This window comes from Phacochoerus africanus, chromosome 13 (genome assembly GCF_016906955.1).
Source record: "Phacochoerus africanus isolate WHEZ1 chromosome 13, ROS_Pafr_v1, whole genome shotgun sequence".
NCBI lineage: Eukaryota > Metazoa > Chordata > Mammalia > Artiodactyla > Suidae > Phacochoerus > Phacochoerus africanus.
This window is the reverse complement of record NC_062556.1, coordinates 16,654,251-16,670,447: the sequence shown is the minus strand read 5'-3', so window position 1 is coordinate 16,670,447 and position 16,197 is coordinate 16,654,251. Positions and strand designations below refer to the sequence as shown.

Genomic DNA, 16,197 nt, shown 5'->3' with positions numbered 1-16,197 from the left:
AATCTCTAGGCTCTAGGATATGTATACTATATAGATAAAAATTTTCTTTTAATATTTAAGTTATTTTATGGGTAATTTAAAAGCAAATTGTGTTCCTCCTCTAAGAGCAGTTTATTTTAAAACATGAGCGTTGTTCTTTATCAGGCAAGCTAGAGGTATTTGGGGTTTTTTTGAGAAGCAGGTGGCAGCCTTATCTGTAGGATCATGAAATTAGCAAATGAAACCTGAGATGAATGAAGCTACTGGAGCTGAACGTGGCAGTGCACTTAGACTGTTATTTGATTATGTAGGGTCTGTATTTTCAGAGTCCTCTGAGTGGGAACCTGAAAAACTAGACAGTATTACTATTTGACAGTTGATAAGAAAAAAGCAATAACCAAAGATACTCATCAGGAAATCCAAGGCCAAGGCCAATATCCCACATGGACGACTCCTCTGATGCTCTGTGACATGGACATCTGTTCTCCCCCGCCCCCCAAAAAAAGAAAGAAAAAAGAAAAAATTCTGTGTAGTCCTTCTGGCTTCAAAGATAAACTTTAATTGTGTGACTTCAACTACATAGGAGGTGGCCATTTCTAGCCAGGAGAGGAAAGAAAAACAGAGGCAGGCTTCCCATAATCCCATTTTCCCCAAGAGGCTCAAGTGACACCTCAGGGACATCTGGTCTACCAGAGTTGTCAGGGACCACCCCCCCCCCCCCCAATCCCAGGGGAGGGAACAGAAGTGAATATCTGCCATTATACATTCCCCTGACATGTCTGGTGCTTTTCTCAGTTTTAAAATAATTGTTATCCAAATAATACATAGTCGTTGTAGAAAAGCCAGAAAACACAGATCAGCAAAAAGAAGAAAATGCAGAATGCTACCAAGCAGAAACAAGTCATAATTTGATGTCCACCCTCATAGATTTTTTTCTGAGCATCTATATTCCTATATATGAATATTATTACCAAAAATGGTATTGGATAGTTTTATAGTCTAATTTTCTAAGTATATTAGGAAGTTGTTTATGTACCAGTAAACTTCTATAAGAAAGTATTAGTCCTATAATCGCTTGACTCTCCATATGGTATTCTGTTGTACGTCTGCACCATACTTTATTCACCAGCGCCCTCTTACTGATCCTATAGGTTATATTCACTTTTAACTATGATAATTGGCACTGCCAGGGATATTTTTATGATACACCTTTGTGCATGGCCTTCATGATTTCCTTAGGATAAATCCCTACAAGTGGAGTTGCCAAGGTATAAAGCATATTTACTTTTTAAAACTCCAGATCCCTACTGCGAGGTCATTCTCCAAAGGCACCATTTGACTCTCCCGTTGGCATGGATGAGAATGCCAGGGGTCTTATAAAAACTGGGATTTTAGGAACAAAAAACCAAGATGGATACACACATACATACACACAAACAGACACAATAACAATGGGCAAAAGTGCTCTGAAGAGCAGATTATAAATAGGGAGACTCGGCTTTTTTTTTTTTTTTTTTTTGGCTTTTTGTCTTTGTTTTAGGGTGGCACCCATGGCATATGGAGGTTCCAGGCTAGGAGTTGAATTGGAGCTGTTGCTGCTGGCCTACACCACAGCCACAGCAACGCCAGATCCTTAACCCACTGTGCGAGGCCAGGGATCGAACCCGCAACCTCATAGCTCCTAGTCAGATTCCTTTCTGCTGCGCCACCACGGGAACTCCAAGACTCAGCTTTTGGATATCCTCAAGTTGAAGTTTGTTCCATAGCTCCTGTTAAAAGTACGGCCTCGACGATACGCCCACTCCAACCTCAGGCAGCAGTAACAGGGCTCCCAAACCATCAGTGCCCTGCACAGGCTTCATGGAAAGTATCCCCCCCAACCCCGTAGCCCATTGCTGTCTTTATTCAGTATCAGTATTATTGCTCTTGACCTTTGAGGGGAAAACAAGTTGGAAGTATTCAGGGAAGGCTGCGCGGAAAGCCAGGTCACATCCACTGATGGCCGCAGCATTAGAACCAGCGAGGAAAACGAAGAGGTCCCATGGGCCCTCCTTCCTTTCCTCCTTGTAAACCTTCTCTCCTTCCTCCACGTTTACTAAACTTTTAAACTTTGTACAGCACACTGCTTATGGGAGGGAAGGAGCATTCCACCTGCTCTTACTCTTTTATCCTTATCTCACCCTGACACCTTCTGACATTAATACTGGCACCAAAATGTAGGGAGGCTGGGCTGTACAACCTGTGCTTGAAAGGCTTATCTTTCCTTCTTCGTAGCAAGAAGAGCCCTGAGAAGTCTTTGCTTTGTCTGTGGCAGGCAGAACTGGGCTTCCTCTGTGCTTCCATCTTTAATATTCCATTGCCTCAAGCTTGAGCATAGGGAGCCTAAAATGTGTGGGTCACAGATAACCTAGACTCAGGAGTTGGGGGGTCTTTCTATGAGATGGCACTTTAGGGGGGGTCACCATCCGTTGGATTATAACACTTTCTGTATTAGAACCTCCTACTATAGTGAATATGAATTTTCATAGTAACCTGTTCAGGTATAAAAGTGGAACTGCTCTATTTCTTTGCGGTCCAGCTGAGCTTCACTCTTGAGCCCCTTCCCTCCCCCGTTGGCAAATGAAGGCAGAGGTCTGATCTGCTCTGAGGTCCCCTCCCATGTAGGACTCATCCCAGGAGTTCAGTACATCATCTGTCCTCAGAAGCCTTCTGGCATCCACCCTTTGGCCGGGGCCCTTCCAGGCTTCTTCCTCCCACCAGAAGCCCAGAATGGACATTGTCTGAGCTGGAAGAGCCACCCCCATAGCATCACACATTCTTCGGCACGCTGGTTCGTGGGTGAACCCTCTGTTATAGGTTTTTAGCCTCTTCCATCTCCCGAATCCCAGCCCTTGCAATAGAGAGCCTGGCCCTTCCAGGTTGTTTCCTCTGCTGTGATCTGAAAAAAAATCTAACTTCAGAAACTTGGTAAATGGGTCCATCTTCCCCCTACCCCACCCTCCCTGAAGCACCGAACAGAGCAGAGTTGGCAGGTGGAGAGCCCCAGGCAGTGAGACAGTGTGGAGGAGGGAAACTTCGCTTATTAGCGCTGAATTTCATCCACTCTGTCACTCAGAACTTAAAGTCTCCCATTTTGTGCTTTTCTTATATTTCTCCCGTGTGAACGCCTTGCTTCCTCAGTTAGGTTGTGGTTTCTCGAAGGGACCCTTCCGCTGCTGTGTCTTCCTTGGGGCCCTTAGCCGAGTGAGCACTTCAGAGCTAGCCAGGGCCCCCACAGGGGGAGCTGAGGAGGCCGTTCTCTTTCTAGACCTGCTGATGACTAACTGGGCAACTTGGGCAAGTAGCCTGAGGTCATCTGTAACCCGAGGGGCTGGACTAAATGCCTCACCAATTTTTTTTTTTTTTTTTTTTTTAGCTTTTTAGAGCCACACCTGCAGCGTATGAAAGTTCCCAGGCTAGGGGTCAAAGCAGAGCTACAGCTGCTGACCAGTGCCACAGCCACAGCAATGCCAAATCCAAGCCACATCTGTGACCTACACCACAGCTCACAGCAATGCAGGATCCTTAAGCCACGGAGCGAGGCCAGGGATCCAACCTGCATCCTCATGGATACAAGTCAGACTTGTTTCCACTGAGTCACAGTGGGAACTCCCTGCCTCCCCACTTTAATTTTCTAATCATGCCCAGGAAGCTTGTTCTTCCCATGGGCTGTATGATACATATTTTCTAAGGAAACATGGAAACATGGGCCAGGGATATATCAGTATCCTACTCAAGTTGGCCACACCTTTGCATATTTCATGAAATTTTAGGGAAAGACCAAAAAATGAGTCCAAAGGCTCCATTTCCCACATTGCTAGTTTGCTTATGAGCAAAATCAGTGCCACATTTAATCACTGGTTTCTCTGCGATGCATCCACGATATATTTTATAAGCCCATTCGTAGTGTTTTTTCCTAGAACCCTTGTAATAGCCAGTCGTGGTTTGTCTCATTTCCATCCTGCCAGAACAAATCCCTTTCTAAAATAAACCTTAATTACTGTAAGAGTGAGGATTCCTTCTGCTAGCTCCACTGTTAAGTCTGAGCAGCCTTGACGAACAAATCCTTGGGATAGGTTTGGTTAACATCCTTCTCCGTTGTCTGCTTTGTTTTGATTGATGTATTTCCTGTCTTAAAACAAGACGAATATTCTAATCTTGTTTTTTGCAAGCCCTGCCGCCTCGTCTCCGAACTTACAGAGTGTTCCTGAGGTCCTGCCGCTCTCAGAATGGCTGAGCCATCAATGGAAATGACAGGGCACGATGTAGTTTAGAAAGAGTGGTGGTTACTGCGCAAAAGAATGGATTCTGTGTAACATGCTAGAGTCTCTTCAGCCGTCTTGAACCTTGTAACTTTTATGCACAAGGGGCCTAGTACACCGTCGAGCATTGGACTGGATGCCGGTGTGCGTCAGACCTGTCTCACCTACTCATAAACCTGCAACATCATACGGGCCCCAGGACTTGGGGCCTGTGTCTGTGCTAGATCCATTTAGGTGTTTCTAGCTGGATTAAAGCATCTCAGACTAATTACATATCGATTTCCGTGTCCTCATCCAGGACGGATGTCAAGCTGTGTCCTCCCTCTCTGGTTAGTGTCTGGCCTTTGCTTCCCTTCCAGGGGCGAAGCACAGTGAAGCCCAGGAATATGCTGCAAGTCAAGTGGCTGTCACACTTCCAAGTGGAAAAACATCTGCCTTACTTCCTGTCTTATTTCTTTCGTAATAGTTTTGGAATGAGTTCAAGGATATGAATCCCGATTCCTGACATTGTTTCTGCTATCAGTGATGAAAATTGAGAGAGCAAATCAGTGCAATGATAGAAAAGCCACACTTCTATTTATTTGAGGAGGGGGCTGTCTTTTTTTTTTTTTTTTTTTTTTTAGGGCTGAATCCAACACATATGGAAATTCCCAGGCTAGGGGTCGAATCAGAGCTACAGCTGCTCGCCTGCACCACAGCCACAGCAAGGCCAGATCCAAGCCTCGTCTGCAACCTACCCCACAGCTCACGGCAACGCTGGATCTTAACCCACTGAGTGAGGCCAGGGATGGAACCCGCATCCTCATGGACACTAGTCAGGTTCATTACCCCTGAGCCACAAGGGGAACTCCCAGAGCCCTGCTTCTTACAAAAGCTCCAGAGGGCTTAAGAGTCCCAACGCTTCCATGGTGCTCTCCTCTGTCAAATGAAAAGAGAGGTTTTGACGCAGCCGCTTCAGCTGTGTTCCAGTCTTCGATCACAGGAATGTCCTGTGCACTCAGGCCGAGAGGAGAAGCATTTTATCCATATTGCGAGCACAGTGTGGACCCCCCGTGTTAAATACTCTGCACGTCACCTCATCGCCACCAGGCTCCCCGGATTCCCATCCCTGCGTCCGACTTCGCCTGCTGTTTGGGGGCTGGCACGGGGACCAGCCTTGCCCGTGTCACAGCTCAAAGTTACAAGCCAGTCAGAGGCCTTGTCAGAATGATAAAATCATTAAAAATTGAGAATGTTCTGAGACTTTATCTTAAGTGTGTTCAGGGACAAGGGAGATGGCTTCAGTTTTTTAATGGTTCAGGGATTTGAAGAACTGGCTTTAAAAAAAAAAACTGTAAAAAGAGAGCTGAAGGCAGGTTATGCATTACATTCCGGATGAATAGGTTCTCCTGGGAAGGAATTTGGAAGCCCCTTTCTGAGAGCGTTTACTTCACGCATTCTGGGAAGACCTTGCAGCTTAATAGCGAGAGGTTGGCCCTGTGTGGCACTTGGCAGCACAGCAGGTTTTGTCTTTGTCGCTCTGAAGCCTCTTTCCCTCCTGCTTTCTGACCTCATCTTTCTTCACAGTGGCAGCCTGTGCCCTGGGCGTGTCTTGCACACCTGATCCACTGTCTCACGTGGGTTTTCTGCCACTTGATCACGTGCCTGCGTCGGGTGGACAGAAGCCCCTGAACTGTTGGGTGCCCCAGAGTGGGGCTTTAGAAATGCAAATGAGGAGTTTATTCAGCCTCCTGCATTTGAGGTTCGAGGGGCTCAAGCTAAGCTGCAGACCAGATTCCCTAAACGGTCAGCCTGCAGCAGCTGGAGGGGCCTTCGTGCAGACTCTGCTGGCCTCCTGGGTTGTTTGGGGCCCTGCGGTCCTTACGGCACCGGAGTGGTCCATGGCCCCTTATTCAGCCAATGGCAGCGGTTTGTGGCTGCTGCCTTGAAAACCCTTTGTTATCCCCTCATCGAGCATGGGTTTGATCTGTGAAGAGTGTACTGCATTTGGGTTCCTGACTTCCTCTTATATATTTGTTTATTGTCTGCCTCCTCCACTGGATTATAAGTTCTGTGAAGGCAGAGATGGTTTTGTTCACAGCTATATCCTTCGGTGCCTGGCAGATAGTAGGCGCTCAATAAACATTCCTTGATTAAATAAGCAATTGCCACCGAATTTGCAAATTGTCAGTGATAAACGCGGGATAAAATGACAAGAGACATCAACCATTGCCCAGAAATTCTAGAAAGGGGTCCCTGAGCTTTGCCATGTCCTGAGACTTGGCCAGGCATTCCCTTTGGAATGAGACATCTGGACCTGCAGTGGGACGTGCCTGCTTTGGGGAAGTCAGTGTCTGGGAGGAGGGCCAGCCTGGCCGGCACTGGACAGCAGGGGACAGTGCGGACAAGGCTGGTGTGAAGCCCCAGGGTGCAGAGAGTAGCAGTGGGCGGGGGGAGGGGGGGGTCCCAGCGCAGGCAGCATTGAGTTACCTGAGTGGGAGGACCAGCATCAGGGTATCTGTCAAGGGGCAGTAGGACCTCAGTCCCCTCCCCGTCGTCCACCAGCCTGACTCTTAGGACATCCACGCAGGTCAGAGATTGCCACAAACTACCCTGGGGGTAACTGTCAGTCCATCCGAGGCAAATGCCCCACCCACATTTCCTGAAGGAACCACATTCCACCAGCAGGCTGAGGTTCAGGGCAGGCTGGTTATGAGGTTGGTGGACTCAAGAGGCGAGAAAAAGCACGCGGTGAGGAGCACAGAGCCCCGCTCCTCTCCGGCCGAATGGCCTTCGGCAAGTCCGGGGACATTTCCCCTGCAAGATGGGGAGAAAGAATACGCCTTTGTCATGGTGGAGTTTTAAATATTAAATAATATATATTAAGCTTTTATGACCGCAACAAATTCTAAGGATTTACTACATGATTATTATTGTCTATGTTATTTTCTGTTACCAGACCCCCCCCTGCAAAAAAACAAACAAACTGGATATACAGGAGAGCGAAATATTGGGGAAAAAGGAGCAGATCTGCAGGTTTCTGCTTCATAAGAAGGCCTGGACTGGACTGATGCAGTGCTTTCCTTTTTCTTCCTTCTTCTTTTTTTTTTTTTTTTTTTTTTTGGTTTTTAGGGCCACACCTGCAGCATATGGAGGTTCCTAGGCTAGGCGTCTAATCGGAGCTGTAGCTGACGGCCTTCGCCACAGCCACAGCAACGCCAGATCTGAGCCGCATCTGTGACCTACACCACAGCTCACGGCCACGCCTTAACGCACTGAGCAAGGCCAGGGATCAAACCTGCATCCTCAGGGATACTAGTCAGATTGGTTTCTGCTGCACCACGACGAGAACTCCTACAGTGCTGTACATTACGCAGGGGAAATCTAATATATACAACACAGAAAGAATGGTCCTTGTCCTCTTGGGAGGCACAGGCTAGCTGGGAAGCACGGGCTGCTCCGTCTTCTCCCCGCCTGGGGGGTCTGCCTGGTCTGCGTCTTGCCCTGACGGAACAGGTGCTCTCTGAGGGCCTTTGGGAAGATGTGTAATGGATCTGATAACAGCATATCCTACAGTCCTGGCGTCTCTGCTTCTTCAGGGAGGCAGAGAGGCTTTTCATGACAATTAATTATTCACATTTTCTCTCCTTCCCCTCAAATGCTTGATTTCCAACTAGCTCCATGGAGGCAGGTTTTCTCTCGCACGTGGGTCACCCCAGCACCAAGTGACAGCTTGGCGCTGTGTTCTGTGCCCCTTTGAGCCTGTGTATTTCAAGGTCACGTGCAGTGGGCACACGCTGGTGACAGCGGGAGCGTGCTAACACCCCCACCCATTCTGTGGCTCCCACAGTGAAGACGGAGCTCTGGGGTTGGTGTCACCCCCTTCTTGCTTGATCAGGGTGCATCCCGAGCTGCTGGGCAAGCCAGGCTTGGTCGAGCGCCTCTCAGCCCCCTGCCCACTCGGAGGCCTGGCATCGTGCCCTTCTGCAGAGCTGGACACATTCATTCATCCGTGCAGCTCCAGCCTGGGCTTTGTTCCTGCTCCCTGGGAAACCTCTGTGCGGCTGATAGAGGTGGCCCGACGCTGAGCACCCTGACAACGGAAGACTCAGAAGCCCCCTTACCTCGGGCCTCTCACACCGGCCTGCTCTCCCTGTGTCGCTCTTGTGCCTTTCTGTCGCTGTCTGTGCTGACCTGATTCAGTTCCGCTTGAGGCAGGCCTCCCGGTAGAGACCTGGGCATGGGCCCCCAGGAAGGGGGCTTCTGGGATGTTCTCCTCGGAGCCCCAAGGCCAGAAGAGAGAGATGCGAGTGGTGTCCACAGCAGGACGCTACAGACTGCTGGCCGAGAAGGCAGCCAGTCAGAAGCAGGCAGGAGGGCAGGAGAGGGAGGCGAGAGAACAGCTGGGTGGCCAGAAATGGCTGGAGAGGGACAGCTGCTCCTGTGCTGGGGATCAGGGGCTTCTGTGCAGAAGAGCGGGGGGCTGTGTGCAGACCTTGGATGCCCCAGCCGAAGGCCTGCTCACCCCCTCCCTCTGTGCCCCCTGGCAGGTCCCTTCACCTCTGTGTGGCTCAATTTCCTGCCCTCTAATACGAGGGCAAGACCAGCACCGAAACCCCCTTCTTGGGGTGTTGTGAGGATCCCAAGAGCTCATACATGACGGACAATGAGAAGGCGCTGGCCCCAGTGAAAACCATCTGTGTGTAACCTCCCACCCCCACATATGTGGCCACGTGCGCACCCTGAGACTGAGGTCAGGATCTCGGTGGGACTGCCTGACATTCTGACAGCTTTTCTTCCCAAACACCCTTTCTGTTCCACGTGTCCCTTTCCCCCCTCATAGATAGTCATTGGTAATTTTCGCAAGTGAATGTCGTCATCCCCCAAGTCATTCAAAGCCTTTCTGCCCTGTCCAGGGAGAGGGAGCCGTCGTTACTGTCTAGCGAAATCACGTGTCTGCACTGGGAGGGCAATGAGGGCGCCGTGGAAAAGTGAGATAGGCATTGTAGGCGATTGTGGCATCTCTCTCTGCCTCCACTGGAGCTCCCGACTGGCCGGAAGTGTCATCGGTTTGTGTTTTCACTACTTCTGCTTCAGCTGCACTTCTGCCTGTAGTGTAGCTTATACCCAGTGAAACAGAAAGGTGAGCAGAAAGAGCAAAGAAAAGGACCAGCATAATCCATGAATTCCGATTGTTTTTTAAACCGTCAAGAGGAATTTTCACGGATTCAAATCAACACAGAGGCACACACTTACGAGATAACTGCAGGAAAGCAGGCCTAAAGGTAACTGGTCCATCCTTAAATTCAGCCCATGACCTCAGCAACACACAGGTCCAGTTGCCAACAGGACCTCCATCCTGGAGGTCATTCCAGCATCCCCAGCCGGCCTGGCTAAGGGGAATCTCCTTCTCGCTCCCGCAGGCCTGCCCTGCTTCCTCTGTTTTTTATCTCAGTTAAGCATCGGCATCAGCCCAGTTGCTCAAGCCAAAAGCATGAAGATTAACTTCTCTGCTCTTCCTGCTCCCACCCTCCAGGCCTGTGGGCTTCATGGCTTGTTGAATTGCCACCTCAGTAGCCCGTGAGACTATGCCCCTTCTGTATGCCCACCGACTCTGCCTGCATCTATAAGTATCCCTGTGTAACAAATACCCCCAAACAGTGTCTCAGAACATGTGTCATGTATCACATCCCGTGGGTCTTGGGTCAGCTTATCCAGGCCAGGCTCAGCTGGGTAGCTCTTAGCATGTGTCTTTGGTTGTCTGAGCCTGGCCGATGGCGGCCAGGTCCAGTTAGACTAGCTCTTCTCTGCATAGTGCTTGTCTTCCTTTCTGGCCCTGGTGGGCTGGGTCGAGCACGTTCTTCTCATGGAAATGTCAAAAGCATAAGAAGTCAGGCCAAAGCACTTGCTACCGTTGGGTTTTTCTGTTGGCCAAAGCTAGGCATATGGTCTCATTCAAAGTCAAAGTTTGGGGAAATGCCTTCAGCCATTTCGTGGGGGGAACTACAAAGCCACATGGCTGAACGAAGCAGGAGCATAAAGAACCAGGGCCAGTAATGCAGTTTCCCACGCTGCCGGGTCCTTGTTAGCTCTGACCTTGCCTCTTCACTCATCCTGTAACTTCTTACTTTGCCCATAGGCAGCCTCCCCTGACTTGATCCCAGCGCACCTCTATTCAAACTTCCCATTGCCCCCCATTGCTACCAAGTTGAGCCAAAGCCCTGTACAACTCAGCCGCAATCCATTTTTCCTGCTGCATCTATTGCCATGTTTCAGAATCAACCCTTGCAGATGTGCTTGTTTTTTGCACAGTTCTGTGCCTTTGTAAACAGTCTTCCTTCTTCCCGCAGGGATCTCCCCCACACTTGCCGTCATTGTAAGTGAGATGTCACTGACCCTTGGAGACCCAGTTCACCTGGCGCCTCTTCCAGAAAGCCTTCTCAGGAGCCCTCTGGAGAAAAAGTTGCTCCTTCCTTTGTGATGTGCTAGTCAGTGGAAATTGCATTATGCTCGTATTTAACACATACAAATTCAGGGATACGTGCTCAGCCACGGGGAGAGAAAGATTTTAAACAATTCCACCCACCCTTCTGCTCCGTGATCGTGGGAGTACTGAGATTTGACTTAGCTGTTAGCTTAGTCACCCTTCAGCTCCAAAAGCCTCTGCAGCTCCCAAGAGCCTCTCGTAGCACTCAAGGCACAACCTCCTGAGCCAGGGCTTTAAAGGTACAAGACTCTTCTTTTGTAACACAGCCATGCCGCAAAGCTTTATTTCATCTGGTGTTCAACCAAAGGAACATCTGTCTGGCCATGTAGTTTTTTTTTTTTTTTTGTCTTTTTGCCTTATTCTAGGGCTGCTCCCTTGGCATATGGAGACTCCCAGGCTAGAGGTCTAATCGGAGCCGTAGCCACAGCTCACGGCAATGCCAGATCGTTAACCCACTGAGCAAGGGCAGGGATCGAACCCGCAACCTCATGGTTCCTAGTCAGATTTGTTAATCACTGCGCCACGACGGGAACTCCTGGCCATGTAGTCTTATTCCCAGTTAAGACCTTCCATTTCTCTACTGCAAATTTCAGTGGTAACATTGTCTATAGTTCACGTTTATGTCATGGTGACTTTAGAATCTACCCCAACCTAAGATGCTCTTCTATCGTGTTTCCTATAGACATATATCAGATGGAATTTTAGTCTTTTATGTCGGTGTTTCCCGGCTATGTCATGAGGTTCTCATGGCTGGCTTATGGTTCTTTGGAGGACTGCTGCCTCTGACCATGCTGACCATACCGTTTGCAACTCTATGGGGCACTGTTCCGGTCAGAGGAGTCATGATGCCTGCTTCCTTGTCTTCCCGGGCCTGGTCCATATCCATTGCTCAAGAAATGTGTGGATGAATGAGTGAGGGAGAAAGAAGGAGGCAACAAGCCGAATTAACTGTTCCCACTTGAGATATTTAATCACCAGGGTTGGGATGAAAATTCAGGCAGGCTTTGTTTCAGCAAAATCAAGACCATGTTATGGTGGGTGCCTGGGACGAAATGTACCCGTAAGTCCACTTAGAATGTCTTGTTTACCCACCAAAAAAATCACCTCTCATCCCGTGAACTGATCGAGATGATGGTTCCTAAAAGCACATCATGCTTCTCAAATGTTACTGACCACACGATTGCCCTAGCAGGCATCCTGAGGCATGTGTATGGAGCCAGGTCTAGATTCTAGATGAATCTCACCCTCTAGTCACAAAAGACTTAAAGATGCCTTGATTTCCCTTGGGTGGTCATACACTGTGAATGCAAATGAATGCAAAGAGAGCCGTCATGAACAAGAACAAGCCTTTACAGGTTATCTGATAAAATACGCTGAATATTCTGAAGTAGCAATAGGCCAGTGTGGCTGGCACTGTTCACCCCATGGGGAAATGCTGCCAAGCTAAACAGTCAGCTTCACACTTGGAATTTGATGTTCTGCCAGAGGACACAGGGAGGGGAACTGCCCCGTTCAGGATGTGTGGGCTTCAGGGTGGACACGGCCCAAGGAGAGGCCCAAAAGGCAGCACGACCGGGCAGTGATGGTCTCACCATGTGCTCCCCCTGCCCCCAACCACAGCCCTGCAGCCCCAGGAAGCTCTGGCAGCAAGAACACTGTGCTCGCCCTCCCCCCGGGGTGTCCTTCCTGTGTCTCCAGCTCCAAGATGCTCACCACCCGGCCACCGCACCATCAGGACATAGCTGGCAGGATGCCCCACCAGCCAGGGCTTGATGAGTCAGAGTAACTGCCTTGTGAAGAAAAGATGCCGTAAATGTTTTTTTCTCAATTAAAATGATTTTTATTTTTTTCAACATTTTTTAAAAACTAAATTACGGTGGATTTACAGTGTTGTGCCAATTTCTGCTGTACAGTAAAGTGACCCAGGTGTGTGTGTGTGTGTATGTATATATATTTATATATATACATACACACACACTCTTCTTATATTTTCTTCCATCAAGAGACTGGATATAGTTCCCTGGGCTATACTTTACGACCTCATTGCTTATCCATTCTAAATATAAGAGTTTGCATCTGCTAACCCCAAAATCCGAGTCCATCCCTCTCCCTCCCCTCTCCCCCTTGGCAACCACAAGTCAGTTCTCTCTGTCTGTGAGTCTGTTTCTGTTTTGTAGGTAGGTTCGTTTGTGCCATATTTTAGATTCCACATATAAGCGATATCATATGGTATTTGTCTTTCTCTTTCTGACTTACTTCATTTAGTGTAAGAGTGTCTAGTTGCATCCATGTTGCTGCAAATGGCATTATTTTGTTCTTTTTTTATGGCTGAGTAGTATTCCATTGTGTATATATACCACGTCTTCTTAATCCAGTCATCTGTTGATGGACATTTAGGTTGTTTCCATGTCTTGGCTGTTGTGAATAGTGCTGCAGTGAACATAGGGGTGCGTGTGTCTTTTGAATGAGAGTTTTGTCCAGATACATGCCCAGGGGTGGGATGGCTGCATCATGTGGTAGTTCTATATTTAGTCTTCTGAGGTACTTCCATACTGTTCTCCATAGCGTTTTACGAATTGACACTCCCACCAACAGTGTAGGAGGGCTCCCTTTTGTCCACACTCTCTCCAGCATTTGTTATTTGTAGACTTTTTAATGATGGCCATTCTGACCGGTGTGAAGTGGTACCTCCATAAATGTTACCTGAATGGACAAACTGATGAATAAACCAGTGAAATAAGCCAACCAAAGAGTGTAGTGATATAGGGATCATTTGTGGGGGAGGGCACTGCAGTTACTTTAGGAAATTCTAAGTGGTGAACACTTAATGCTCCAGCATCTTTGCTAATGGAGATTCGGAGATTTGACTTTGTGCTCTCCCATGGTGATGTGCTCTCTCAACCTGGTGGTGCGCCACACCAAGCTTGTCTTAACACTGCCCAGCTTGGGAACCAGTGTTAGTAGGAGTTCTTAAGTTTTGGGCTGCGAGGGTGTTCAACTTGGGATCAGTGATTGTAACAATCAGGGAGTCAGCTCCGTTAGGATTTAGCTTCTCTTTCTGCCCAGGTCTTGCCTGTCATCATGGGAAACCTTAATAGCCTAGTAACCATTCGGTTTGGGGCTTTTGTTTTGTGCTGCTAGGTGAGCTGTCCGTGGAGGACGCGCAGGACCCGTTCCTGGTGAGCATCCACATAATCGCAGACCCAGGGGAATCCCGGCCCCTGCAGGAGGCCATCGACAAGGTCTTGGCTTGGATCCACCCGGACCTCCAGCTGTTCAGGGTCTCTGAAAGGCGGGCGTCCCGGCGACGGAGGAAGGCCCCCAAGGCGGCGCAGCCGGCGCTGGCGGTGGTGCTCTTCCTGCAGGAGGAGTACGGCGAGGAGCAGATCCTGCAGCTGCACCGCACGCTGCAGCGGCCGCCCTGGCGCCACCACCACACGGAGCGCGTGCCCGGCAGGTTCCTGCCCTACCTGCCCTGCAGCCAGGACTTCTTCACGCTGGCCCCTGGGACGCCGCTGTGGGCCATCCGGCCCGTGCACTATGGCAGGGAAATCGTGCGCTTCACCATCTACTGTCGCCATGACAACTACGCTGACATCCTCAAGTTCTACGAGCTGATCCTCAGGCGGAGCCCCAGCCAGAGGAAGACGGACTTCTGCATCTTCCCTATTTTCTCCAATCTGGATGTGGACATCCAGTTCTCCCTGAAAAGACTGCCCTGTGACCAGACCCCGGTCCCCACCGACTCCTCGGTACTGGAGTTCCGAGTCAAGGACATTGGCGAGCTGGTGCCGCTCTTGCCCAATCCCTGCAGCCCCATCAGTGAGGGGCGCTGGCAGACGGAGGACCACGACGGGAACAAGATCCTTCTGCAGGTACCTTGGGGGAAGGCTGTGTCTGTCTTTGTCTGTCTCGCTTTGCGGAGAACAGAGAAACAAGGAGGTTGGCTCAGCTAGAGACCCTAGTTAGTACCTGTTACAGAATAATGGGTTAAGAAAAAGGTGAGATCAGTGACTCTCTTGGCTATTAGGCCAAGTCAAGGTGTCCATACTCTGAACGAAATGATTGTCACTTTGCTGCGGGGGCCACATGCCCCAGGCAAGCCACAGCCAGTGCCTCCACACCCACCTGTTGGAGCAGCCACTAAGTGCTTGCCGCTCCCTCGGATTTCGAATGAGCTGACATCCAGAGAATTTATTAAAGATTCCTTCATCTACTCCTTCACCAGTAGGGAGTTTTTACCAATGCATTCTTCACTTCCACAAAGGAACCTCAGGAAAACCCATCTACGACAGTTGTAAAATGTATCGACATTCAGTAGAAAAGATAGCTGTTTTCTTCTCTGTGGTGCCTCTGCCCTTCTGCCCTTCTGCCACTGGACAGTAGGTTGTTAAAATTCAGTGATCTCTTGAAAATGACTTTCTCATAAGCCTTTTAAGGAGTAAATAGTGCCTTTGAAGTTGCTGGTTTCATGAAGCTTGGGAAGGGCTAAGTGAATTTGTAGAAGGAAATTGATGCAGTAGGTTGTGCTGTTGCTTCGGTGGTTAATACCTTGGCTCAATTACTGGACCCTTTTCTCCTCCTTCCAGTGACCATCTAAACTCTTTAGAGGTCATGACTTATATGCTCTTCATAAAATTCAGCATAAAGAATTAAGAATGTCCTACACCTGCCCTACCTGATCCATGCTTTCCAAACCCAGGCTTTCTAGAATTAACAGGTAAATCAGTTCCAGGCGTATAGGATTTTGTCTTTCTGAAATACCTCTGCCTCTAGCGTCTCAGTTTTCACATAGGGCTACCTGAGAGGAGAAAGTTGATAGCAAATTAGGGGACATTGTCTTGAAAGGTGCTGATTGGCGTTACTTCAGTCGCAGGTCAAGTTTCATGGTTTTTGTTAGGTTTGGCCTTAAACACGAGAACAAATCCGCATATTGCAAAGTGAAGTGAGAATTTGGCACACAACAGACACCCGGTTCAAACTACAGCCAGACCACATCGCTCAAGTCAGAAAGGTCATCTTGAGGTGTTTTTTAAATTTAACTTTTATTTTAGATTGGTGTATAGTTGATTTACAATGTTGTATTAGTTTCAGATGTACAAAGTGATTCAATTCTACATGTACCTATATCTGGTCCTTTTTTAGACTCTTTCCTCATATGGGTTGTTACCGAATACTGAGCAGAGTTCTCTGTGCTGTACACTAGGGACCCTGTTAGTTATCTTTTCTCTGTATACAGCGTGTACCCGTCCATCCCCAACTCCCAGTGTATCCCTCCCTGCCGTGTTTCCCCTCTGGTAACCATAAGCTTGTTTTTGAAGTCTGTTTTTGTTTCATAAATAAGTTCATTTGCATCCTTTTTTAAATGAGATTCCACATATAAATGGTATCATATGCTATTTTCCTTTCTCTATCTTACTTAGTATGATCATCTCTAGGCCCATCCATGTT

General features: G+C 48.7%; 1 protein-coding gene across 1 annotated transcript in view; it reads left to right on the top strand.

Moving 5' to 3' along the window:
• Window positions 1–16,197, top strand: part of FAM124A (family with sequence similarity 124 member A) — an 83,878-nt gene that overhangs the window by 19,068 nt on the left and 48,613 nt on the right. The window contains exon 3 of the mRNA XM_047756251.1: window positions 13,888–14,621. Coding sequence (XP_047612207.1) covers window positions 13,888–14,621 — 734 coding nt within the window. The remainder of the gene's footprint in view (window positions 1–13,887; window positions 14,622–16,197) is intronic.